The 25963-nt window shown below is 43.4% G+C and overlaps 1 protein-coding gene across 1 annotated transcript in view; it reads left to right on the forward strand.

Annotated features, from left to right (window-relative positions):
- The window catches only part of LOC144604466 (band 4.1-like protein 4B), a 211074-nt gene that overhangs the window by 62920 nt on the left and 122191 nt on the right, over positions 1 to 25963 (forward strand). Inside the window, exons 3-7 of the mRNA XM_078418926.1 lie at positions 2720 to 2762; positions 2969 to 3047; positions 8156 to 8200; positions 8521 to 8573; positions 15634 to 15754. Coding sequence (XP_078275052.1) covers positions 2720 to 2762; positions 2969 to 3047; positions 8156 to 8200; positions 8521 to 8573; positions 15634 to 15754 — 341 coding nt within the window. The remainder of the gene's footprint in view (positions 1 to 2719; positions 2763 to 2968; positions 3048 to 8155; positions 8201 to 8520; positions 8574 to 15633; positions 15755 to 25963) is intronic.

Consider the following 25963-nt stretch of genomic DNA (forward strand, 5'->3'; position numbering starts at 1 on the left):
CATCCTGGCCCGTGCAGTGTACAGTTCATCAATGGGGGGAAGGTTGGAGCCAACAACCTTCTCAGCTGTGCGAACGATCCGTTGCAGCCTCCGGGTGTCGTGCTTGATGGCTGAGCCAAACCAGACCGTGATGGAGAAGGTGAGGACGGACTCCATGATAGCAGTATAGAATTGGACCATCATTGCCTGTGGCAGATTGTGTTTCCTCCGTTGCCGCAGGAAGTACATCCTCTGTTGGGCCTTTTTGACTGTGGAGTCGATGGTGGCCCCCCATTTAAGGTCCCTGGAGATGATGGTTCAAAGGAACTTAAATGACTCCACAGATGTGACTATGGTGTTGTTGATGATGAGTGGGGGAAGGGGAGGTGGATCTCTTCGAAAGTCTACAATTAGTTCCACTGTCTTGAGAGCATTGAGCTCCAGCTTGTTGCAATGGTACCAGGACGACAGCTGTGTGACTTCCAATCTGTAGGCAGATTCCTCCCCATCCTGGATCAGTCCAATCGGTAGTGTCATCCGCAAACTTGAGTAGTTTGACAGAGGAGTCTGTGGAGGTGCAGTCGTTGGTGAAGGAGAGGGGAGAGTACGCAGCCTTGCAGTGCTCCTATGCTGAGGGTCTGCGGGTCCAAGATGTGCTTTCCCAGCCTCACATGCTGCTTCCTGTCCGTCAGGAAGTTGATGATCCACTGACAGAGGAGTTCAGTCACAGTCAGCTGGGAGAGTTTGTAATGTAGTAGCTCTGCCACAATGGTGTTAAAAGCAGAGCTAAATCTGGTCTAAAAGATGAAACAAAAGGCCAGAGGGCATGAAAGGATGAAAACACGAGTCTCAGAAGAGATTACAATGGAAAGAAGGCAAATAAAATTTAAATTGGCAGGAAAACTGAAGATGATGGAGCAATTTGTTGATGTTTGAAGGTGCCTGCAGCTAGGCTCCTATCTGGGGAAATAAGTAATAATTCTGTCTGAACCACTTCTCACACTGGAGGAAATTCATTCATCTTTTACCAAACAAATTATTGTGTACATTTAGTTTGCCACTCATGCAGTAGAAAATAGTCATCATTTGCAAATTGGAATATTTTTATTAATTGTTCAAATAGCTGGCTTACCAATTCCTTCATTGTATGCACTTGGGGCATGAAGTTTGCAGATGATACAAAACATGAACTAGCAAGAGTATAGTGATGGATAAAATTAAGTTGATGGAATGGACAGACATGTGGCAGATGAAATTTAATGTGGAGAAATGTAAGGTGTTGCATTTTGGTAGAAAGAATGAGGAAAGGCAATCAAGAATGAAACGTATTGTTCAGGAACAGAGGTGTGTTTATTAATAATTAAAAGTGGCAGGACAGGTTGAGAAAGCGGTTAAAAAGGTACAAAAGCATGAAAGTTATGCTAAATCTTTATAAAACACTGGTCAGCCCTCAACTGGAATGAAATAGAGGTAGGGAATAGTGTAATTTCAGGGAAAAACATTTTTACATAACATTGGTTTCCAGAATGCACTGCCTGCAAATGTATTGGAAGTGAATTTCCATTGTGGCCTTCAAGAGAGAACTGGATGGATAGGTTGAGAAAAATTAGTAACCTACAGAAAAGGGGGCAATAATTGGACTAGAGAATTGTTATGGTAGAAAGTCAGTGCAGGCAGGATGAATTGCATAGGGTCGAATAATGTGACCATTTATAATTCTTTATTTATTACATTGGCAACAGATAGCTCTAACAAATTTTTGCCACAAGTCTATAATTTGGAAAACAATATATAGCTGCACTGGCAAATGTCATCGATGTCAACGCATCACGGGATTCAGTGGATTGGATGTAAAATTTGACCTTCTGAATCTTGGTGGCTGAAAGTTAGGAGCCCTCAAAGATTTTATCTTCTCCAAGATCAGGAAATAAAATATTGCTGCCAGATTACCGAAGTAAATTTGAAATTAACTAATAATTCTGAATAGGACTCATTCCAAATTGTGTTATTCAGTATGTAGGGCAGGCTGTATTAACAAAGTTTACAGAAAACAAGGTTTTGGGACTGTCTGTGTAGGAAGGAACTTCAGATGCTGATTTAAACCGAAGATAGACACAAAATGCTGGAGTAACAGCGGGACAGGCAGCATGAGAGAAGAGAGAAGGAATGTCTGCCAGACAAACACTAGTCTCGAAATTTCAAGTAAATTTCCTTAACATGTTCGTCCTTTTAAAAATCATTGTGTAATTCATATATTAAAATACAGTTGAAGCATTATTTCACAAAACTGTTTACCCTTGCGAACACGAGCCTTGTGGTTCTTTCTTTGGGAAATCTCCATTCTCAGACTATCAGTGCATCAAGAAATGTTATAAAAACAGAAGAAAAAAAAGCAAATGTTGCAATAAAAACAGAAATGTTGCATTTTATTGCTGCAAATGTGCAATAAAAACAGAATGCTGGAAATATTAATCAGGTCAGGCAGCATCTACTGAAAGAGAAACAGTTAACATTTCAGTTAGGCAATCTTTCTTAACTAATCTGCTGAATGTTCCAGCATTTCTATTACAGATTATGATCCCTAATATTAGCAAAGGAAATGTTTTTTATCTCTAAAAGAAGGAAGGACCTTTGGAGTTTAGTTTTAAGGCAATGTAATTTACTAAGAAGAACTGCATCTATGCTGACAAGTTTGTAATATTCATAATATTCATCATAACTTGTCTTTTTATTTAAACAGCACTGGTTAGACCACACAAAACTCATCAAGAAACAAATGAAAAGTAAGTATCTATAGTAGCACAGCAATAGTTTTAGAGTTCTGAATATAGTATTTGTTTTGATTGGGATCCCTTATTTTAAAAAAATCGGCATTGTATTGATGTGTTTTACATAGTAAGTAATCAAAATGTTTTGAAATAAAGTAATAACTCCGTTTTAACCATCGTAATCTGACATGGAAAGTGATATATACATTTACTTTTCCCAGTTGGACCTCCTTACTGCTTACACTTCAGAATAAAATTTTACTCCTCTGAACCAAACAACCTTCGTGAAGAGTTTACAAGGTAGGAATGTGGTGTATATATGAAACTAAGTGTGAAAAACAGGAAGCTTTCACCTTTCTTAATATTATAATTGTTTTCAGGATGTGACATACCTTGGTAATCTTCCTCATCCATATAGCTAAAGGGTCTTTGTGGTAGGACACTCAAATGAACTGGATTGTGAGTAGCAAATCCCTGCTTTTGAAGATCATTCATGGGCTTTATATAAATAATTCAGCAGTCTCCTTTTCTGATCATAATTCAAGAATTATTTTATTCTTTCAGGTAGATTATTAACTCTTATAGACTCGGGGTGAATGAACCATACAGCATGGAAACTTCCATGCAGTTCCTTCCTTCTTCTGGAATTTGACAAGTAAAATGGATGAAGGAGAGCCAGTGGATGTAGTGTATCTGGACTTTCAGAAAGCCTTTGATAAGGTCCCACACAGGAGATTAGTGGGCAGAATTAGAGCACATGGTATTGGGGGTAGGGTATTGACATGGATAGAGAATTGGTTGGCAGACAGGAAACAAAGAGTAGGAATAAACGGGTCCCTGTCAGAATGGCAGGCAGTGGCGAGTAGAGTGTCGTATGGCTCGGTGCTGGGGCTGCAACTATTTACAATATATATTAATGATTTGGATGATGGAATTAAAAGTAACACTAGCAAATTTGCAGATGACACAAAGCTGGGTGAACTGCAAAGAGGATGCTAGGAGGTTGCAGGGTGACGTGGACAGATTGAGTGAGATGGCAGATGCTGTATAATGTAGATAAATGTGAGGTTACCCACTTTGGCGGCAAGAACAAGGAGGCAGATTATTGTCTCGATGGTGTTGGATTAGGAAAAGGTGAAGTGCAACGAGTCCTGGGTGTCCTTGTACACCAGTCACTGAAAGTAAACATGCAGGTAGGTACAGCAGGCAGTGAAGAAAGCTAATTGTATGTTGGCCTTCATAACGAGAGGATTTGAGTATAGGAGTAAAGAGGTTTTTCTGCAGTTGTACAAGGCCCTGGTGAGACCACAAAATTTAAGTAATCTCTTAAAGATTATTTTTTTCTCTTTGAAAGCTTAAGTTGGGTTGAAGTCTTTAATTGTGTGCGAAAAGGTTATAAATTGCTTGAGCTTTGTTATTACAATGTATTCCATCATCTGAACTCCCTGGTTAGATTCTGCCTTGTAATTACGCCATTGTATCCAGTATATTCTAAAACAGTGACTGGTATAATAATCTGCAATAATTATATAAATTACTGAAAATGCACAGCAGGTAAGTCAGTAAAGTCAGACCTGTGTGTGCTTTCAGTGGTTTCTTGCCACGTTTCATACTTCTATTTTTATATGCGAATGAATATGGCCTCAGCTTGAAGCAGGAATGGCGGTGGAACAGCAATGGCAGGAATTTCTGGGCATAATCCGGAAGACGCAGGATCATTTCATTCCAAAAAGGAAGAAAGATTCTAAGGGGAGTAGGAGGCAACCGTGGCTGACAAGGGAAGTTAGGGATGGAATAAAACTAAAAGAAAAGATATATAACACAGCAAAGAGTAGCCGGAAACCAGAGGTTTGGGAAACTTTCATCGGACAACAGAAGGTGACAAAACGGGCAATACGGGCTGAAAAGATGAAGTACAAGGGGAAGCTGGCCAAGAATATAAAGAAGGACAGTAGAAGCTTCTTTGGATATGTTAAGAAAAAAAGAGTAGCAAAGTTAAATGTGGGTCTCTTGAAGGCAGACACGGGTGAAATTATTATGGGTAACAAGGAAATGGCAGAAGAGTTGAACAGGTACTTCGGATCTGTCTTCACTAAGGAAGACACAAACAATCTCCCAGATGTACTGGAGGACAGAGGATCTAGGTGGGGTAGAGGAACTGAAAGAAATTTTCATGGCGAGAAATAGTATTGGGTTGACTAATGGGACTGAAGGATGATAAATCCCCTGGGCCTGATGGTCTGCATCCCAGGGTCCTCAGGGAGGTGGCTTTAGAAATAGTGGGCGCATTGGTGATCATTTTCCAATGTTCAATAGATTCGGGATCAGTTCCTGTGGATTGGAGGATAGCTAATGTTATCCCACTTTTCAAGAAAGGAGGGAGAGAGAAAACGGGGAATTATAGACCAGTTAACCTGACTTCAATGGTGGGAAAGATGCTGGAGTGAATTATTAAAGAGGTAATAATGGTGCATTGGTGCTACCTCTTGCACCCATGCAGAACTCACTGACTTTATACACTTCACCTCCAATTTCCATCCTGCCCTTAAATATACCTGGACTATCTCTGACATCTCCCTCCCGTTTCTGGACCTCACCATCTCCATCACAGGAGAAAAATTAGTGACGGACATTTATTACAAGCCCACCGACTCGCACAGCTATCTGGACTACACTTCTTCCCACCCGGTCCCCTGCAAAAAGTCTATCCCCTACTCCCAATTCCTCCGTCTACGCCGCATCTGTGCCCGGGATGAGGTGTTTCAGACTAGGGCTTCCGAGATGTCCTCGTTTTTCAGAAAACGGGGCTTCCCCTCCTCCATTATAGATGAGGCTCTCACTAGGGTCTCTTCTACATCCCGCAGCTCCGCTCTTGCTCCCCATCCCCCCACTCGCAACAAGGACAGGATCCCCCTCGTTCTCACCTTCCACCCCACCAGCCAGCGGATCCAACATATCATCCACCAACATTTCCGTCACCTACAACAGGACCCCACCACTGGCCATATCTTCCCATCCCCTCCCCTCTCTGCATTCCGCAGAGACCGTTCCCTCCGCAACTCCCTGGTCCACTCGTCCCTTCCTACCCAAACCACCCTAACCCCGGGCACTTTCCCTTGCAACCGCACGAGATGCAACACCTGTCCCTTTACCTCCCCCCTCAACTCCATCAAAGGACCCAAACATTCTTTCCAGGTGAGACAGAGGTTCACCTGCACCTCCTCCAACCTCATCTATTGCATCCGCTGCTCTAGATGTCAACTCATCTATATCGGCGAAACCAAGCGCAGGCTCGGCGATCGCTTCGCTGAACACCTGCGCTCGGTCCGCATTAACGCCACTGATCTCCCGGTGGCCCAGCACTTCAACTCCCCCTCCCATTCCCAGTCTGACCTCTCTGTCATGGGCCTCCTCCAGTGCCATAGTGAGGCCCGCCGGAAATTGGAGGAGCAGCACCTCATATTTCGCCTGGGCAGTTTGCGGCCCGGTGGTATGAACGTTGACTTCTCCAACTTCAGATAGCTCCTCTGTCCCTCCCTTCCCCTCCTCCTTCCCAGATCTCCCTCTATCTTCCTGTCTCCACCTATATCCTTCCTTTGTCCCACCCCCGACATCAGTCTGAAGAAGGGTCTCGACCCGAAACGTCACCCATTCCTTCTCTCCCGAGATGCTGCCTGACCTGCTGAGTTACTCCAGCATTTTGTGAATAAATCGATTTGTACCAGCATCTGCAGTTATTTTCTTATAATAATGGTGCAATTGGATAAGTCTAAGTCAGCATGGGATAAGTCCAATAGTATAAGAAAATAACTGCAGATGCTGGTACAAATCGATTTATTCACAAAATGCTGGAGTAACTCAGCAGGTCAGGCAGCATCTCGGGAGAGAAGGAATGGGTGACGTTTCGGGTCGAGACCCTTCTTCAGACCAAGTCAACCAAAGGATAAGTCCAAGTCAGCATGGATTTATGAAAGGAAAATCATGCTTGACTAATCTTCTGGAATTTTTTGAGGACGTGACAAGTAAAATGGATGAAGGGGAGCCAGTGGATGTAGTGTATCTAGACTTTCAGAAAGCCTTTGATAAGGTCCCGCACGGGAGATTGGTGACTAAAATTAGAGCACATGGTATTGGGGGTAGGGTGTTGATATGGATAGAAAATTGGTTGGCAGACAGGAAGCAAAGAGTAGGAGTAAACGGGTCCTTTTCAGAATGGCAGGTAGTGGCGAGTGGAGTGCCGCAAGACTCAGTGTTGGGGCACAACTGTTTACCATATATATAAATGATTTGGAAGAGGGAATTAGAAGCAACACTAGCAAGTTTGCGGATGACACAAAGCTGGGTGGCAGTGTAAACTGTGAAGAGGATGTTAGGAGGTTGCAGGGTGATCTGGACAGGTTGAGTGAGTGGGTAGATGCGTGGCAGATGTAGTATAATATAGATAAATGTGAGGTTACCCACTTTGGCGGTAGAAACAAGGAGGCAGATTATTATCTCAATGGAGGTTAGGTAAGGGGAAGGACCAGCGAGACCTGTGTGCCCTTGTACACCAGTTACTGAAAGTTGGCGTGCAGGTACAGCAGGCAGTGAAGAAAGCTAATGGAATGTTGGCCTTCATAACAAGAGGATTCAGTATAGGAGTAAAGAGGTTCTTCTGCCGTTGTATAGGGCCCTGGTAAGATCACATCTGGAGTATTGTGTACAGTTTTGGTCTCCTAATTTGAGGAAGGACATCCTTGTAATTGAGGCAGTGCAGCGTAGGTTCACGAGATTGATCCCTGGGATGGAAGGACTGACATATGAGGAAATATTGAAAAGACTAGGCTTGTATTCACTGGAGTTTAGAAGGATGAGAGGGGATCTTATAGAAACATATAAAATTATAAAAGGACTGGACAAACTAGATGCAGGAAAAATGTTCCCAATGTTGGGCAAGTCCAGAACCAGGGGCTACAGTCTTAGAATAAAGGGGAGGCCATTTAAAACTGTGGTGAGAAAAAACTTTTTCACCCAGAGAGTTGTGAACTTGTGGAATTCTCTGCCACCGAGGGCAGTGGAAGCCAAATCACTGGATGGATTTAAGAGAGAGTTAGATAGAGCTCAAGGGGCTAGTGGAATCAAGGGATATGGGGAGAAGGCAGGCACGGGGTATTGATTGGGGACGATCAGCCATGATCACAATGAATGTCGGTGTTGGCTCGAAGGGCCGAATGGCCTCCTCCTGCACCTATTTTCTATGTTTCTATTACATATGCTAAATGCTTTGCATATATAACATGCTAAATACTTTTACTTTTTTGAAATTAAATCTATTGAAAACATTTTTAGAGCAGAAAAACAGTGAAAGATATTGGAGAAATGACTAACTGACTCTAAATGACTCCTAACTGTAGTGTACTGTTTTTCAGATATCTCTTTGTGGTACAACTTAGACAAGATATTCTCTCTGGCAAGTAAGTTGATGTCAGATCACCATGGTTTTCACTTAGATCCTTGCACGGTTTGTTCCAAAAATACAATCTATTTAAGTAAATGATTTTTGTTTATTTTGTTTGCAACTAATCGTTTTCTTGTTGTTGTTGCAAGAACAAGTCTATCAAAAGATCTGAATGCATTCAACTCTTATTAAATTATATTGGTCAATTTCTTAACAAGGCTACTTATATTTTCACTAGGGTCTGCTGATTGAAGGGAGCCTTCAGTGTGGTTGGTCTTTGAACAAATGTGGAACCATGTAATGAGATCTAACTCACTATGAATTACTGTTTTGCAGATTGAAATGCGCTTATGAAATCGGACTAGAACTAGCTGCTTATTGCCTTCAAGGTAAGTGAGCAATCATTTCTTGAGAATCAAGATTAATTTTAATTTTATTTTTCAATGTAATTATTTTGCAATCTTATTAGAATTGTATGAGAGCAATGCAAGTTCTGCCTCAGTTGCTGTATTAAAGCAGAGCAAATATTGTGTAAATTCAGTCAGTGTCTATTTATCACGAGGGAGTAGCCTTTTGTAATCCCTTGACTGAGGCCACTGAAGTGTTTTCATCCATTATGTTATAAAATGGAAGGAACAGCTGTTTAAAACATATTGGGCAAAATATATGATACATTTATTTCCAAAACTAAACTACTAATGCTACTCACCAAGAATCTCTTTTCAGTTAAATTTCGTAGAAGAGACAAGCTGCAAATTTAAAGAAAAGTAAGGTTTTGTTGACAAATTGATCCCATAGTTGGACCACCAGAGGATTTAAAATTGGCCATTTACCAGAAATAAATTTAAGGGTGGCCCATTATTTGCCACCACAGGTAAAGATTTTTCTGATGAACATTAAGTAAATATTTTGTTTTGTTTGCTAACTTATCTTTATTAATAGATGTTTGAATAATTTTCATGTAAAGAATCATAGCAATGTAGACAAGAAATGGGTCCTTTTTGGCCCACGTCATCTACGCTGATTGTGATGCCTATCTATGTTAATCCAATCTGCCTGCACTAGCCCAGTATCCCTCTGTCTGCCCTTTCCAAGTGTGGTTAATGAAGATGTAAAGTCACTGTCAAAGAGCAAGCAATTTGCTCCCTTACATCCTGGGGCAAATCTGGTCCAACTCAGTATAAGAAAATAACTGCAGATGCTGGTACAAATCGGAGGTATTTATTCACAAAATGCTGGAGTAACTCAGCAGGTCAGGCAGCTTCTCAGGAGAGAAGGAATGGGTGACGTTTCGGGTCGAGACCCTTCTTCAGACTGATATCAGGGGGGCGGGACAAAGGAAGGATATAGGTGGAGACAGGAAGATAGAGGGAGATCTGGGAAGGAGGAGGGGAAGAGAGGGACAGAGGAACTATCTAAAGTTGGAGAAGTCGATGTTCATAGCACTGGGCTGCAAGCTGCCCAGGCGAAATATGAGGTGCTGTTCCTCCAATTTCCGATGGGCCTCACTATGGCACTGAAGGAGGCCCATGACAGAAAGGTCAGACTGGGAATGGGAGGGGGAGTTGAAGTGCTCGGCCACTGGGAGATCAGTTTGGCCAATGCGGACCGAGCGCAGGTGTTGAGCGAAGCGATCGCCGAGCCTGAGCTTAGTTTCGCCAATGTAAATAAGTTGACATCTAGAGCAGCGGATGCATTAGATGAGGTTGGGGGAGGTCCAACTCAGGATAATTTCCACCCTAATCTGATATTTCTAGCACTTCTTTTTTCCTGATACAGGGTTGCTACAGAATATTAACGTTCACTTCCCTAGATAATAGACAATAGGTGCAGGAGGAGGCCATTTGGCCCTTCGAGCCAGCGCCACCATTCAATGTGATCATGGCTGATCATTCTCAATCAGTACCCCGTTCCTGCCTTCTCCCCATACCCCATGACTCCGCTATCCTTAAGAGAACTATCTAGCTCTCTCTTGAATTCATTCAGAGAATTGGCCTCCACTGTCTTCTGAGGCAGTGAATTCCATAGATTTACAGCTCTCTGACTGAAAAGGTTTTTCCTCATCTCCGTTATAAATGGCCTACCCCCTTTTCTTAAACTGTGGCCCCTGGTTCTGGACTCCCCCAACATTGGGAACATGTTTCCTGCCTCTAACGTGTCCAACCCCTTAATAATCTTATATGTATCGATAAGATCCCCTCTCATCCTTCTAAATTCCAGTGTATACAAGCCTAGCCACTCCAGTCTTTCAACATATGACAGTCCCGCCATTCCAGGAATTAACCTAGTAAACCTACGCTGCACGCCCTCAGTAGCAAGAATATCCTTCCTCAAATTTGGAGACCAAAACTGCACACAGTACTCCAGGTGTGGTCTCACTAGGGCCCTATACAACTGCAGAAGGACCTCTTTGCTCCTATACTCAACTCCTCTTGTTATGAAGGCCAACCTTCCATTGGCTTTCTTCACTGTACCTGCATGCTTCCTTTCAGTGACTGATGCACTAGGACACCCAGATCTCGTTGTCGTCCCCTTTTCTTAACTTGACACCATTCAGATAATAATCTGCCTTCTTATTCTTACCACTAAAGTGGATAATCTCATACTTATCCACATTAAACTGCATCTGCCATGCATCCGCCCACTCACACAACCTGTCCAAGTCACCCTGCAACCTCATAGCATCTTCCTCACAGCTCACACTACCACCCTGCTTTGTATCATCTGCAAATTTGCTAATGGTATTTTTAATCCCTTCATCCAAGTCATTTTGGATATAATCATTTATAGTCAAAATCATATAGTCATAATCATTTTGGATCTGGCTCATATCCCCTGGTTCAACACACAAATTAACCATTCCTTAGCTAACATCTTCTAATATATTTTTAAGAAATAATAGAATTCTTCTGAATTCTACTTGTCATTTTATGTTATTTTTTTATCCTCAATGTCTTTAAGCTTTCTCCTCTATCCATGATACCATTAGATATAGGAGCAGAATTAGGCCATTCAGCCCATCAAGTCTACTCCGCCATTCAATCATGGCTGATCTATTTTTTCCTCTCAACCCCATTCTCTTGCCTTCTCCCCATAAGCTTTGATGCGCTTTCTATTCAAGAACTTATCAATCACCGTTTTAAAAATACCTAATGCTGGCCTCCACAGCCATTTATGGCAATGAATTCCACAGATTCACCACCCTCTGGCCAAAAACATTCTTCCTCATCTTTGTTCTAAAGGTATGTCCTGTTATTCTGAGGCTGTATCCTCCGATTCTAGTTCTCATAATATTGGAACCATCCTTTCCACATCCACTCTACTCGTATGTTAACCCAATCATCCACAAGATCATTCTCATAACCGTTGCATACAACACATCACCCTCTAACATGTTTGTTTCCTCCAAATGGTTCCCACCACGAGTCGCATCTTCCTATCTCCACTCCTTTTTGCTTTATGCAGAGATTGTTCGCTCCGCAACTCTCTGGTTTACTTATCCCTTCCCAATTAAACCACCTCCTCCCGAAGGACTTTCCCCTGCAACCTAAGGCGATGCAACATTTGTCCTTATACCTCCTCCCTCAATTCCATCCTGGGATGCTGACGGTCCTTTCAGGTGAGGCAGTAGTTTCCTTGCACTACCTCCAACCTCACCTACTGTATCTAGTGGTCCTAGTGTGGGCTTCAGGTTTAGACAGCGATTGTATTGCTGAAGGCTTACGCTCAGTTCTCCTTGGCCAACGCGATCTCCCGGTTGCCAAACATATTATCTCCTCTTCGCATTCCCATACTGACCCTTCTGTCCTGGGCCTCCTCCACTGTCGGCGTTGATGTGATGCCACAGGCAATTTGGAGGAGCTGCACTTCATATTTCGCTTGGGCAGCTTACAACCCAGTGTCATTGATTCCTATAATTTCAACTCCTTCATTCCCTACCGTCTCTTCGCTTCCCCCTAACCCCATCCTGGCTGTTCTACCTAGTTTCATTAGGACGACTTTGTATCCCGCCCCCTTGCATACCTCTGGTTATCACACCTTGCTCAGTCAACAATGGGCCATTATGGGCTCCACCCTTCCTGAGGTCATCTGTTGATTTGTTCTGGCCTTTTCTCGCCTCTAGTCCCCTCATCTCTACTTTCAGTCTGAAAAATGGTTCCAAGCCGAAATGTTACCTATTGTTTTTCTCCAGAGATGCTGCCTGACCAGCTGAGCTATACCAGCATTTAGTGTATATCACAATATTTATAATATGGCCTCACCAGCACCTTTTATAATATAAGAAAATAACTGCAGATGCTGGTACAAATCGAAGGTATTTATTCACAAAATGCTGGAGTAACTCAGCAGGTCAGGCAGCATCGCACGAGAGAAGGAATGGGTGACGTTTCGGGTCGAGACCCTTCTTCAGACTGATGTCAGGGGGGGCGGGACAAAGGAAGGATATAGGTGGAGACAGGAAGATAGAGGGAGATCTGGGAAGGAGGAGGGGAAGAGAGGGACAGAGGAACTATCTAAAGTTGGAGAAGTCGATGTTCATAGCACTGGGCTGCAAGCTGCCCAGGTGAAATATGAGGTGCTGTTCCTCCAATTTCCGATGGGCCTCACTATGGCACTGGAGGAGGCCCATGACAGAAAGGTCAGAATGGGAGGGGGAGTTGAGGTGCTCGGCCACCGGGAGATCAGGTTGGTCAATGCGGACCGAGGGGCTGGTGGAATCAAGGGATTTGGGGAGAAGGCAGGCACAGGTTACTGATTGTGGATGATCAGCCATGATCACAATGAATGGTGGTGCTGGCTCAAAGGGCCTAATGGCCGCCTCCTGCACCTATTTTCTGTTTCTAAATTAAACCAGTGTTCCCTAAACTTAACATCTTTTCCTGTGATACTTACATGCTGAGTATGAACTCTTAATCTCTCACTTTTAAATGCCTACCACTTACCAGATGTTGTTTCCCTGTAGCAGCTGTTTCCAATCTAACTCCCCCAGGTCCTGTTGTGTCTTTTTCTGTCAAAATCTGCCTTGGGGTCTAAACTCATTGACCTACTTTATCTTTATTATAACTATGTTACCAAACTCTAGTCACTTTTTTCCAAAGTGTTCATTCACACACACTTCATTAACTTGTCTGTCCTCATTCCCTGAGATAGTGTCAAATACAGCTTCCTCTCTCGTCAGACTATTTACGCACTGCTTCAAAAAACCCTTATGAATGCATTTTATGAATTGATGTCCATCTAAGCCCCTTGCAACAAGACAATTGCAGCCATTATTGGGAAATTTAAAATCCCTTACTACTAAAAAGATATTGCTTTTGCACTCGTCTGTGGTCTGCATACATATCCATTCTCCTAATTTGATGATTAGGGACCCCAGAGTATAACCCCATCAAAGTGACCAGCTCTTTCTTCCAAAATATTACTTATATAGCCCAATCTTCTGTGGTTTCTTACCAAAAAGTATATCAATAAAAAAGCAAGAATAAGAGAAACATAAAATCTGGCGAGTAGTGTTATTACTCCATATCTAAGAAATTGTTCGAATGTTCAATTAAATGTAAGCAATCCTGTTAGCAAGTGCAGAGATTGAAGCTCAAAGTGACGCTACTTTTGAATTTTTTAAAATCTAACTGCTGAAGGAACTCAGCAGGACTAGAAGATTAGAAGAAGGAATTATCAAAGTTTTGGGTTGAGACTGTTCATCAGGACAAAATGTGGAATGGGAAAAATAACCAGTGTAAAGAGGAAAGGGGAAAGGTGAGATAGGGACCAGTGAGTGCTGGGTGGACCACGGGGTAAATGCATGGAGAAGGGAGGGGTGGACCTCAGAGACAGACAGATGGGATGATAAGAAGATACTGGTGCTGGAATCAGATTTTTTTGTAAAAAAGATAATGTGAACCATTGTGGGAGAGATGAAGGCCAGGTGGAGCCACGTAGGGGATGGGATCTGGTGGATGAAATGTGTGGGTAGTTTAGTTTTAGTTCAGTTTAGTTCAATCCCTCGTGTACAGTGAGGAGTTTCTTTTTTGTTGCATGCCATCCAGTCAGCAGAAAGACTATACATGATTACAATCAAGCTGTCCAGAGTACAGGTGCAGGTTAAAGGGAATAACATTTAGTGCAAGATAAAGTCCAGTAGAGTAAGAAATGCTGCTGTTGGAGTAGAGGGTTAAAAGAGTGGAACAATTGTAATGAATGATTCCAGATCCACTTCTGGGGCCAGCATGCAGAGAATTGCCTGGCATGGACGCCATAGTTGGTGGATAGAACCAGGAGGGGGTCGGTGACATAGTGGGTGATGGGGAGAGGCTGAGGGGCAGGAGGGACAGGAAACAAAACAAAATTTTAGGAAGACCAGAGATAGATCGGAAGGATAGAGAGGACAGGAGGTTTACCTCAAAATTGGACAATTCTTCGTTCCGACCATTGGTTTGATTTGTGGTGCTGTTTTTCTAGTTTGCTTGGACCTCACCCCAGTTGTGGAGAAGATCAAGGATTGACTGTCAGTATGGGAAGGGAAGTTGAAATAACATGCAACTGGGAGCGCAGGATGACCATCTGCTTACCATCGAAGGTATCACACAATGCTGGAGTAACTCAGCAGGTCAGGCAGCATGTAGGAGAGAGGGAATGGGTGACATTTCGGGTCGAGACCCTTCTGCTTAACATCTGTAGCTACTAGAGAGTATTCTGAGGGATAGGATATACATGCAATTAGATGGACAAGGGCTGATTTGGGATTGACATCTATCCCATATTAGCTATTAGGATAGGAAGGGTCTCGACCCGAAACATCACCCATTCCTTCTCTCCAGAGATGCTGCCTTACTCCAGCATTTTGTGTCTACCGGTTGATTAGGGATAGTCAGCATGGTTTTGTGTGTGGGACATCATGTCTCACAAGTCTTTTAAATATGTGACCAAAAAGGTTGATGAGGACCTCCTATATCTCTCCACGCACTTGGGGTGAAGGAGTCTGCCACTAAAGGAGCTACTCAGTGCAGTGACAGTGTCCTGCATGGGGTGGGAGTCATTGTCCAGCAGCGATGTTAACTTTGCCATCATCCTCCTCTCTCCCACCGCCTGCACTGTCGAGGGGGCAACCCAGGACAGAGCTGGCTTTCCTGACTAGCCTGTCAAGTCTCTTCCTTTCCGCCGCTGAGATGCTGCTGCTCCAGCAGACCACTCCATAGAAAATGGCTGATGCAACCACCGTGTTAATGAGCCTCTTTTCCTCCTCACCATGTCTGAAAAAGGCTCTTTGAGCTGATATGTTAACAATTCTTCTTCCCACAGATATGGCCTGATCTGCTTCGTATTCTCAGCATTTCTATTATTATTTCATCATCAACTTGAAAAGTTTGTTCAATTACATTATGTGGCAAAAAATGGATCGATCTAACTTATTTCCAATGACTCCAGGATAAATTATTTCATTTTCTTTAGCGGAGCTTGGGGACTGTGAACCCCTTGAACATTCTTCGGAGCTGGTGTCAGAATTCCGGTTTAATCCAAATCAGACCGAAGATATGGAAATAGATATTTATACGCAGTGGAAGGATTACAGGTAAATTCTTAAAATAAATCTCTTAAGAAATGTCTTTAGAGTGCACCTATGCCTTTTTTGCAAGTACGTGATAGTTGTAGACAACAAAACAAGAAATATGACAATTCCTTGTTCTAGATATTGTTTTAAATATCTAATCTTACAAATAGCTGCTGAAATTCCTTATGATATTCACAATATTCCTTTTCTTTCTTCAAAAAGAATAAAACAAGACTTTCTCTTCATAAATCCAGACACAATTAAAGAGGAAAGCTAATGCTTAGACATAGCATCATACAGCACAGACACGCCCTTTGCCCCAAATTGCCAATGCCGACCAAGATGCCCCTTTAACGCTAGTCCCACCGACTAGCGTTTGGCCTATGTCCCTCTAAACCTTTCCTATCCTTAAGGTTGTCCAAATGTCTTTCAAATATTGTTATAGTATTTGCCTCAACTTCCTCCTGTGGCAGCTTGTTCCATATACCACCACTCTGTATGAAAAGGTTGCCACTCCCATTAAATCTTTCCCCTCTCGCCTTAAACCAATGTCCCCATACTCATGATTCTCCTAATCAAGGTAAAAGACTGTCCATTTAAACTATCTATTCTCCTCATGATACACCTCTATAAGATCACCTGTCACCCCCTTTGCTCCGAGTCCCAGCCTGCCAAACCTTTCTGTGTAGCTCAGGCCATCAAATCCTGTCAATATCCTTGTAAATTTTCTTTGAATATTGCTTTGCATGGAATCAGAGAGCTATACAACACGAAAAGAGGCTCTTTGGCCCAGCACGTCCATGCCAACAGCATTGCTAAACTGAACTAGTTCCATCTGTTTGGCCCATAACCCTCCACATCTTCCCTCTCTATGTACCTGTCCCAATTGTCTTTTCAATGTTAAAATTGTGCCCGTCTCTATTACTTTAACTGCAACTTGTTACATATGAGGGCCATTCTTAGTCACGTGTGTGACCAAAAATTGTGGAATACATCTCTTCTAATTCTGAAAGCATTACAGGTATATTGTTTTGTACTGTATATATGACTTATATATGTCAAAGTTTATCAAGTGAAATTTTTATGTTATGCTATGACGTCACACACGTGACCAGTCATATTTCACCTCTAACCCTAAACAAACATTGTCAGCGTTCTACCACAATCCCCAGGGTTGTACCATTTACTGTGCAAGTCCGATCCTGCTTTGTCTTACCAAAATGCAACGCTTCGCATTTATCTGAATCAAACTCCATCTGCCATTCCTGGGCCCATTGCCCTAGCTGATCAGGAGATTGTTGTAATCATAAATTAATCTGCATGATTGGAGGAGGTTTCAAAAATCTTTGTAGTCAAAACTAAATGTGGGAGTCGTTTTGTGTGTAACAAGGTCTTTGTCTCAGAGGTAAAATTTGCCATGGTTTAATATCTCATGTAAAAGATAATGCTCATTTTATTTGCTGTCAACTAACTTCATTGTGAAAAAGGTCAGTGTATGCTGATTCATCCATTGATTGAGGCAGTGTGCATTAAGGAAATGCAGTTCCAAAAAATAATGATGAATGTAGAGTGGAATATGTTTGAATAATTCAGGAATGCTTTTTACAAAAACAGGTAACAGATTCAGAGAACGAACAAGATCCAAGAAATCCTCTCTGCGATTAGAGAAAACTAGACCAAGGGGACCCGTTGGGCCCAAACATCTCCTGCATTGATGCAGCACCCTTCCTCCCCTCCCCCCTCCTCCCCCACCCTCTCTCCCCCCCCACCCTCTCTCCCTCCACCCTTCCCCCTCCCCTCCACTTCCTCCCCTCCCCCCTCCCTCCTGTCGTTCCCCTTCTACCCTTCCCCTCCCCCCACTCCATCCCCCTCAACCCCCCTTATCCTCCACCTCCCTCCCTAGGAGATAGATTTAAACTTTAAAATGTGAATAACTTAAAAAATATAACACCGATTTCAATGAAACCTCTTCCCTTAGCACTAAAGGGATGACGATGAGTAAGGTGGGCCTATAATTGTCGCACTATTGTGTACCGATTTGGCTGTAGTTCAAGAACAAACAAACAAACAAACAAACAAGAGTTTTAGTACATAGATGGAAGAATGAGGGAACAAGTACAGGAAATATTTTGTGAAAATTAGATGCATTTTAAGTGATTAAGCTCTTCAAATAGCTTTGGAAAAATTAAATAGGAAACATAGAAAATATAGAAACATAGAAAATAGGTCAAGTCAAGTCAAGTCAATTTTATTTGTATAGCACATTTAAAAACAACCCACGTTGACCAAAGTGCTGTACATCTGATTAGGTACTAAGGAAAAAAAATGAAACATACAGTAGCATGCAAACAGTCACAGCGCCTCCTCAATGAGCCTCAAACGCTAGGGAGTAGAAATAGGTTTTGAGCCTGGACTTAAAGGAGTCGATGGATGGGGCAGTTCTGATGGGGAGAGGGATGCTGTTCCACAGTCTAGGAGCTGCAATCGCAAAAGCGCGGTCACCCCTGAGCTTAAGCCTAGACCGCGGGATAGTGAGTAGCCCCAAGTCGGCCGACCTGAGGGACCTGGAGTTAGAGAGGGGGGTTAGAAGATTTTTGATGTAGGGGGGGGGAATGTCCATTTAGGGCTTTATAGGTGCAGGAGTAGGCCATTTGGCCCTTCGAGCCTGCACCGCCATTCATTATTATCATCCAACTCAGTATCCCGTACCTGCCTTCTCTCCATACCCCCTGGTCCCTTTAGCCACAAGGGCTACATCTAACTCCCTCTTAAATATAGCCAATGAACTGGCCTCAACTACCTTCTGTGGCAGAGAATTCCACAGAGAATTCCACACTCTGTGTGAAAAAAACTTTCTCATCTCGGTCCTAAAAGACTTCCCCCTTATCCTTAAACTGTGACCCCTTGTTCTGGACTTCCCCAACATCGGGAACAATCTTCCTGCATCTAGCCTGGCCAACCCCTTAAGAATTTTGTAAGTTTCTATAAGATCCCCCCTCAATCTTCTAAATTCCAGCGATTACAAGCCGAGTCTATCCAGTCTTTCTTCATATGAAAGTCCTGCCATCCCAGGAATCAATCTGGTGAACCTTCTCTGTACTCCCTCTATGGCAAGAATGTCTTTCCTCAGATTAGGAGACCAAAACTGTACGCAATACTCCAGGTGTATACTCAAATCCCCTCGCTATGAATGCCAACATACCATTCACTTTCTTCACTGCCTGCTGCACCTGCATGCCTACTTTCAATGACTGGTGTACCACGACACTCAGGTCTCGTTGCATCTCCCCTTCTCCTAATCGGCCACCATTCAGATAATAGTCTGCTTTCCTGTTCTTACCACCAAAGTGGATAACCTCACATTTATCCACATTATACTGCATCTACCTTGCCTTTGCCCACTCACCTATCCTATCCAAGTCATGTTGCATCCTCCTCACAGCTAACACTGCCCCCCAGCTTCGTGTCATCCGCAAACTTGGAGATGTTTGGAGATGAAAACAGATTATTCTCAAGTGTTTAATAATTAAAAGTAAAAAGTAGAAAATTTACCAAAGAAATGTTCTTTCAGAATTTTTTTTTGTGTAGGCTATAAATTTGAAGATAATTGATAAATTAAGAGCGGCTGTTTCCATTACTTTCTATGCCACAATGGCCTCTAGGAACAATGGGAATGTTTGAAGGCAAGGATAATTGAGATTTCTTTGTACAGATAAATTGATAAGTTTGGTGTTCAGAGGGACCTGTGGGTCCTTTATTATTGTGGTGTATTTACCATTTTGAGTTTTGTGTTTTGGCAGCTGAGCCTTGCCGTAGTTCCGGGTATAAAGCATTGTGGGATACCTGATTACACTCTCTGGTGGTGTTGAAGTAAAGCAGCCATATGTTGTATGCTAACCTGTCTCACTCGTCAATTCTTATCATAATACACCACAGTTAAAGTTGGCGACGAGGATAAAACAAGCAGAAAATGCCTATCATAGGTTCCATAGGGGAGTTCGCCCCGAAGACAGAGTCTTGGTCGGCGTATGTGGAACGTTTAGAGCAGTTTTTTGAGGCTAACGACATTGCAGTGGAGAAGCAAGTAGCTACTCTGTTAAGTGTGATGGGAGCATCTACATATGGTCTGTTAAGGAACCTGGTGCAGCCGCTGAAGCCAAAAGATAAGTCCTACGATGACATTGTGAACATTTTAAAGACTCATTTTGAACCCAAGCCGTTGCTTATTGCGGAGAGATTCCGCTTTAACCGATGCAACCAGCGGGCGGATGAATCTGTGACCAGTTACGTTGCGGAGCTGAAACAGTGTGCAGTTAACTGTGAGTTTGGAGCGACGTTGAACGAGACGCTTCGGGACCGTTTTGTCAGTGGGATTTGTAATGAGGCAAGCCAGCGACGGCTGTTGTCGGAGTCCAACCTGACTTTTGCACGGGCATTTGAAATCGCCCTCAGCATGGAGACTGCGGAGAGAGACACGCAGCAGCTGCGGGGACACGAGGTACGTCCGAACCAAGTGCATAAAGTGGATGCGCACACGGTTAAGCAAACGGGGAGGAACTGCCATAGATGTAACGGCAAAAAATCACAGCCCACAGGTGTGTCGCTTTAAAGATGCAAAGTGTTACAACTGTGGTAAAACCGGGCATATTAAAAGGGCATGCAGAGGAAAAGTGGCGGCGGCACCGACACAGAGCAGATATAACCGACAGACTGATAAAAACACAAAGTATGTGGAGGCAGAGGAAATAGTGTTGCCAATGTTTTCATTAGTAAATGGCAACAAATGTAAACAAGCATACCGGGCATGTTTTGTGGTTAATGGCAAAGAAGTCAAACTAGAAATTGACACCGGAGCTGCCGTGAGCATTATCTCAGAGGAGTTGTTCCAGACCACCTTTTTAAAGCAACCACTAGGGCTTGCTGAAGTCACACTGAAGACATACATAGGGGAGGTTATTCCTGTGTTGGGACAGTTTGAAGCCACTGTCAAATATGAGAGTCAGAGTGAGCAGCTACCAATGATTGTGGTAAAGGGAGCAGGACCAGCTTTGTGTGGAAGGAACTGGTTAAAAAAGCTCACCTTAAACTGGAAAGAAATTAAACATGCCAGTGACAAGTCTTATCAGGAAGACATAAAGCATATTAAGGAGATGCCTCACCTGACATCAATACAGGATGTACTGGAGTTACACGCTGAAGTGTTTAAAGATGAACTTGGCACTCTGCGTGATGTCAAAGCAACAATTCTGGTGGAACCAGGGGCCCGCCCAAAGTTTTGCAAAAGCCGTCCACTGCCATTTGCCATGAAAGCACGAGTGGAGGCTGAATTGGACCGACTGGAAAAGGCCAACATAATTACTCCAGTCAAACATAGTGAATGGGCAGCACCCGTTGTTCCGGTTGAAAAAAAGGACCATACCATTCGTCTGTGTGGAGATTACAAACTCACTGTAAACCAAGCTGCCACTACAGAGACTTATCCATTGCCACGGATAGAGGAGCTGATGGCAACCCTCAGTGGAGGAAAGGTGTTTTCAAAGATTGACCTCGCCTCAGCGTACCAGCAGGTACTTCTGGAGGAAGAATCAAAAAAACTGTTGACCATTAACACACACCGAGGCTTATTTGTCTATAACAGACTGGCTTTTGGTGTGAGCGCAGCACCCTCCATCTTCCAAAGAATCATGGAGAACCTCATGAAAGATCTGAATGTAGTGGTGTATCTGGATGATCTCCTCATCACAGGAAAAACTGAACGAGAGCATCTGCAAAACCTGCATAAAGTGCTACAGAGACTGCAGGAGAGCGGACTGAGAGTCAGGGACTCAAAGTGTGAGTTTGGAAAGAAACAAATCGAATACTTGGGTCATGTGTTAAACAGCCAGGGCATTCAGCCGTCACCGGAGAAAGTCAGAGCAATAAAGGATGCACCAGCCCCCACCTGTGTGAAAGAGCTGAGAGCTTTCTTGGGACTAGTGAATTATTATGGACGGTTCATGCCCAACCAAAGCACCGTGCTTGCTTCCCTGTACAGGTTGCTGAAAGACCAGGTGTCGTGGGAGTGGAAAAGTCGAGAGCAGAAAGCTTTTGACAAGTGCAAATCGCTGCTCACAAGTGACAAGATCCTGGTGCACTATGACCAAAAGCTTCCTCTCACTCTGGCCTGTGACTCCTCAGCGTATGGCATTGGAGCTGTCATACAACACAAAATGCCTACAGGGGAGGAGCGCCCCATCGCCTTCTCATCACGCACATTATCCCCTGCTGAGAAGAAATATTCTCAGATTGAGAAAGAGGGACTGGCGCTCATTTTTGGTGTAAAGAAGTTTCACCAATACCTGTGGGGGAGGAAATTCAAACCTGTGACTGATCACAAACCCCTGCTAACACTGTTTGGAGAACACAAAAGCCTGCCTACCATGGCTGCAGCTCGAATCCAAAGATGGGCAATAATTCTCTCTGCCTATGATTATCACATTGAGTACTGTGCCTCAGGGAAACATGGTAATGCAGATGGCCTCTCAAGAGTTCCGCTGCCTGACACAAACGACGCAGGGACCACAGCCATCACTGACAGCGTATACACACTGTTAACTGAACACCTTGAGCAGGCTCCACTGAACGCAGACCAAGTGGCACGTGCAACACGCACAGACAACGTGTTGTCAAAGGTGCTGAAATTTGTCATGGGTGGCTGGCCTGCTGAAGTGGATGAGACTCTGAAAGCTTTCCACACGCGTAGATGTGAACTTTCAGTAGAGCGAGGATGTGTCCTGTGGGGCACCAGAGTGGTGATTCCTGAAAAGTTGAGAAAAACTGTTTTAAAGGAGCTGCATTCTGGCCATCCAGGAATTGTGAAAATGAAAGCACTAACACGCAAGTACGTATGGTGGCCTAAAGTTGATGCAGAGGTGGAGCAAGTTTGCAGAGCATGTGAGTCATGTCAATTGGAGCAAAGGATGCCTCGTCAGGTGCCTTTGCATCCATGGGAATTTCCTGGCCAGAGCTGGAAAAGACTACACATAGACTTTGCTGGTCCATTTTTGGGACACACTTTCATGTTGGTGGTGGATGCTTACTCCAAGTGGTTGGAGGTGTTTAAAATGTCTAGCATCACATCACAAGCCACTATCACACGACTGAGAAGACTGTTCGCAGCTTATGGATTGCCGGAGCACATTGTCACGGATAATGGAACGCAGTTCACGTCAGAGGAGTTTAAAAACTTCATGCAGCAGAATGGAATCCTTCATTCTACAAGTGCTCCTGGTCACCCTGCCTCGAATGGCCTGGCAGAACGGTACGTTCAGTCATTCAAGGGTGGAATGAAAAAGCTGACACACACCGCAATGGATGTGGAGGACAGGGTCTCCCTCTTTTTGATGCAGTATCGCACCACACCAAACTGCACTACTGGTCAGTCACCTGCTGACCTGTTTCTGAACAGACACGTGCGCACCCGTCTGGATTTCATCCGTCCGGACACAGCAGCCGCTGTTCGTAAAAAACAGTACAAGCAGAAGTTTCACCATGACCTCCGTGCAGCAGACAGGTGTTTCTCAGTGGATGACCCAGTGTATTTATACAATACGGCTGGGGGAGGACGCAAATGGATTCCTGGAGTCATAGTGGATCAAACAGGACCGGTGTCTTACAAAGTACAAGGAGGAGACACCGACATCACCTACAGGAGACATGGAGATCAGCTGAGATTCAGAGTCATGGGAGATGGACTGGATCAGGACACTGAAAACTCAACCACTGACACTTCTGCACCGAGTCAACCCGCACAGCCGGAGGACATGTCATCATGCAGCGAGCCAGGGACTGTGGACCGTACAGCTGCAGCTGCTGCGCCGCTGAGTCCACGCCGATCATCAAGGGTCAGGAAGCCTCCAGACCGCTATGTCCCTTAAGCTTCATTTTTTTTTTTTTTAAAGGGGAAATGTTCGGCATGAAGGACTGTTTAGTTGTTTAAGTTGTTTTCATTAATATGAACACACAGATGGACTGAGACTTGTTAAAACTACAAGAGGGTCTCTAGTGATAACAAGTAACTTTGCATAGTAGTAATTTTGGGAATGGTTATTGTTAGTAATAAGGCACTTGCTAATTTCAGTTATTTAAGATTACCTTCATTTTAAAAAGGGGGTAATGTGGTGTATTTACCATTTTGAGTTTTGTGTTTTGGCAGCTGAGCCTTGCCGTAGTTCCGGGTATAAAGCATTGTGGGATACCTGATTACACTCTCTGGTGGTGTTGAAGTAAAGCAGCCATATGTTGTATGCTAACTTGTCTCACTCGTCAATTCTTATCATAATACACCACAATTATACATACAGTGCCCTCCATAATGTTTGGGACAAAGACCCATCATTTATTTATTTGCCTCTGTACAGAGATGAGGAAAAACTTTTTCAGTCAGAGAGTTGTGAATCTGTGGAATTCTCTGCCTCAGAGTGCAGTGGAGGCCAATTCTCTGAATACATTCAAGAGAGAGCTAGAAAGAGCTCTTAAGGTTAGCGGAGTCAGGGGGTATGGGGAGAAAGCAGGAACGGGGTACTGATTGAGAATGATCAGCCATGATCACATTGAATGGCGGTGCTGGCTCGAAGGGCCGAATGGCCTACTCCTGCACCTATTGTGTATTGTCTGTACTCCACAATTTAAGATTGGTAGTAGAAAACATCACGTGTGGTTAAAGTGCACATTGTCAGATTTTAATAAAGGCCATTTTTATACATTTTGGTTTCATCATGTAGAAATTGCAGCAGTGTTTATACATAGGACACCCCATTTCAGGACACCGTAATGTTTGGGACACAGCAATATCATGTAAATGAAAGTAGTCATGTTTAGTATTTTGTTGCATATCCTTTGCATGCAATGACTGCTTGAAGTCTGCGATTCATGGACATCACCAGATGCTGGGTGTCTTCTCTGGTGATGCTCTGCCAGGCCTGTATTGCAGCCATCTTTAGCTTATGCATGTTTTGGGGGCTAGTCCCCTTCAGTTTTCTCTTCAGCATATAAAAGGCATGCTCAATTGGGTTCAAATCGGGTGATTAACGTGCCATTCAAGAATTGACCATTTTATATCTTTGAAAAACTCCTTTGTTGCTTTAGCAGTATGTTTGGGATCATTGTCTTGCTGTATAATGAACCGCTGGCCAATGAGTTTTGAGGCATTTGTTTGAACTTGAGCAGATAGGATGTGTCTATACATTTCAGAATTCATTGTGCTACCACCATTCGCAGTTGTATCATCAATGAAGATAAGTGAGCCAGTACCTTCAGCAGCCATACATGCCCAGGCCAGAACACCCCCATCACCGTGTTTCACAGATGAGGTGGTATGCTTTGGATCTTGGGCAGTTCCTTCTCTCCTCCATACATTGCTCTTGCTATCAATCTGATATAAGTTAATCTTCGTCTCATCTGTCCACAAGACCTTTCTCCAGAACTTTGGTTGCTCTTTTAGTACTTCTTGGCAAACTGTAACCTGGCCATCCTATTTTTGCGGCTAATCAGTGGTTTGCATCTTGCAGTGTAGCCTCTGTATTTCTGTTCATGAAGTCTTCTGCGGACGGTGGTCATTGACAAATCCACACCTGACTCCTGAAGGGTGTTTCTGATCTGTCGGAAAGGTGTTTGGGGATTTTCCTTTATAAAAGAGAGAATTCTTCTGTTATCAGCTGTGGTGGAGATCTTCCTTGGCCTGCCAGTCCCTTTGTGATTCGTAAGCTCGCCAGTGCTCTCTTTCTTCTTAATGATGTTCCAAACAGTTGATTTTGGTAAGCCTAAGGTTTGGCTGATGTCTCTAACAGTTTTTTTCTTGTTTCTCAGTCTCATAATGGCTTCTTTGACTTTCATTGGCACAACTTTGGTCCTCATGTTGATAAACAGCGATAAATGTTTCCAAATGGAAAGATTGGAGGAAAGACTAGGTGCTGAGATCTCTCTGATACCTGCATTAAGGAGGCAATTAAACCCACCTGAGCAATTACAAACGCCTGTGAAGCCATGTGTTCCAAACATTATGGTGTCCTGAAATGGGGGGGCTATGTATAAACACTGCTATAATTTCTACATCGTGAAACCAAAATGTATAAATATGGCCTTTATTAAAATCTGACAATGTGCACTTCAACCACATATGATTTTTTTCTATTACAAATCTCAAATTGTGTTGTACAGAGGCGAATAAATAAATGATGGGTCTTTGTCCCA

The sequence above is a fragment of the Rhinoraja longicauda genome, chromosome 2, assembly GCF_053455715.1.
Source record: "Rhinoraja longicauda isolate Sanriku21f chromosome 2, sRhiLon1.1, whole genome shotgun sequence".
Taxonomy (NCBI): domain Eukaryota; kingdom Metazoa; phylum Chordata; class Chondrichthyes; order Rajiformes; family Arhynchobatidae; genus Rhinoraja; species Rhinoraja longicauda.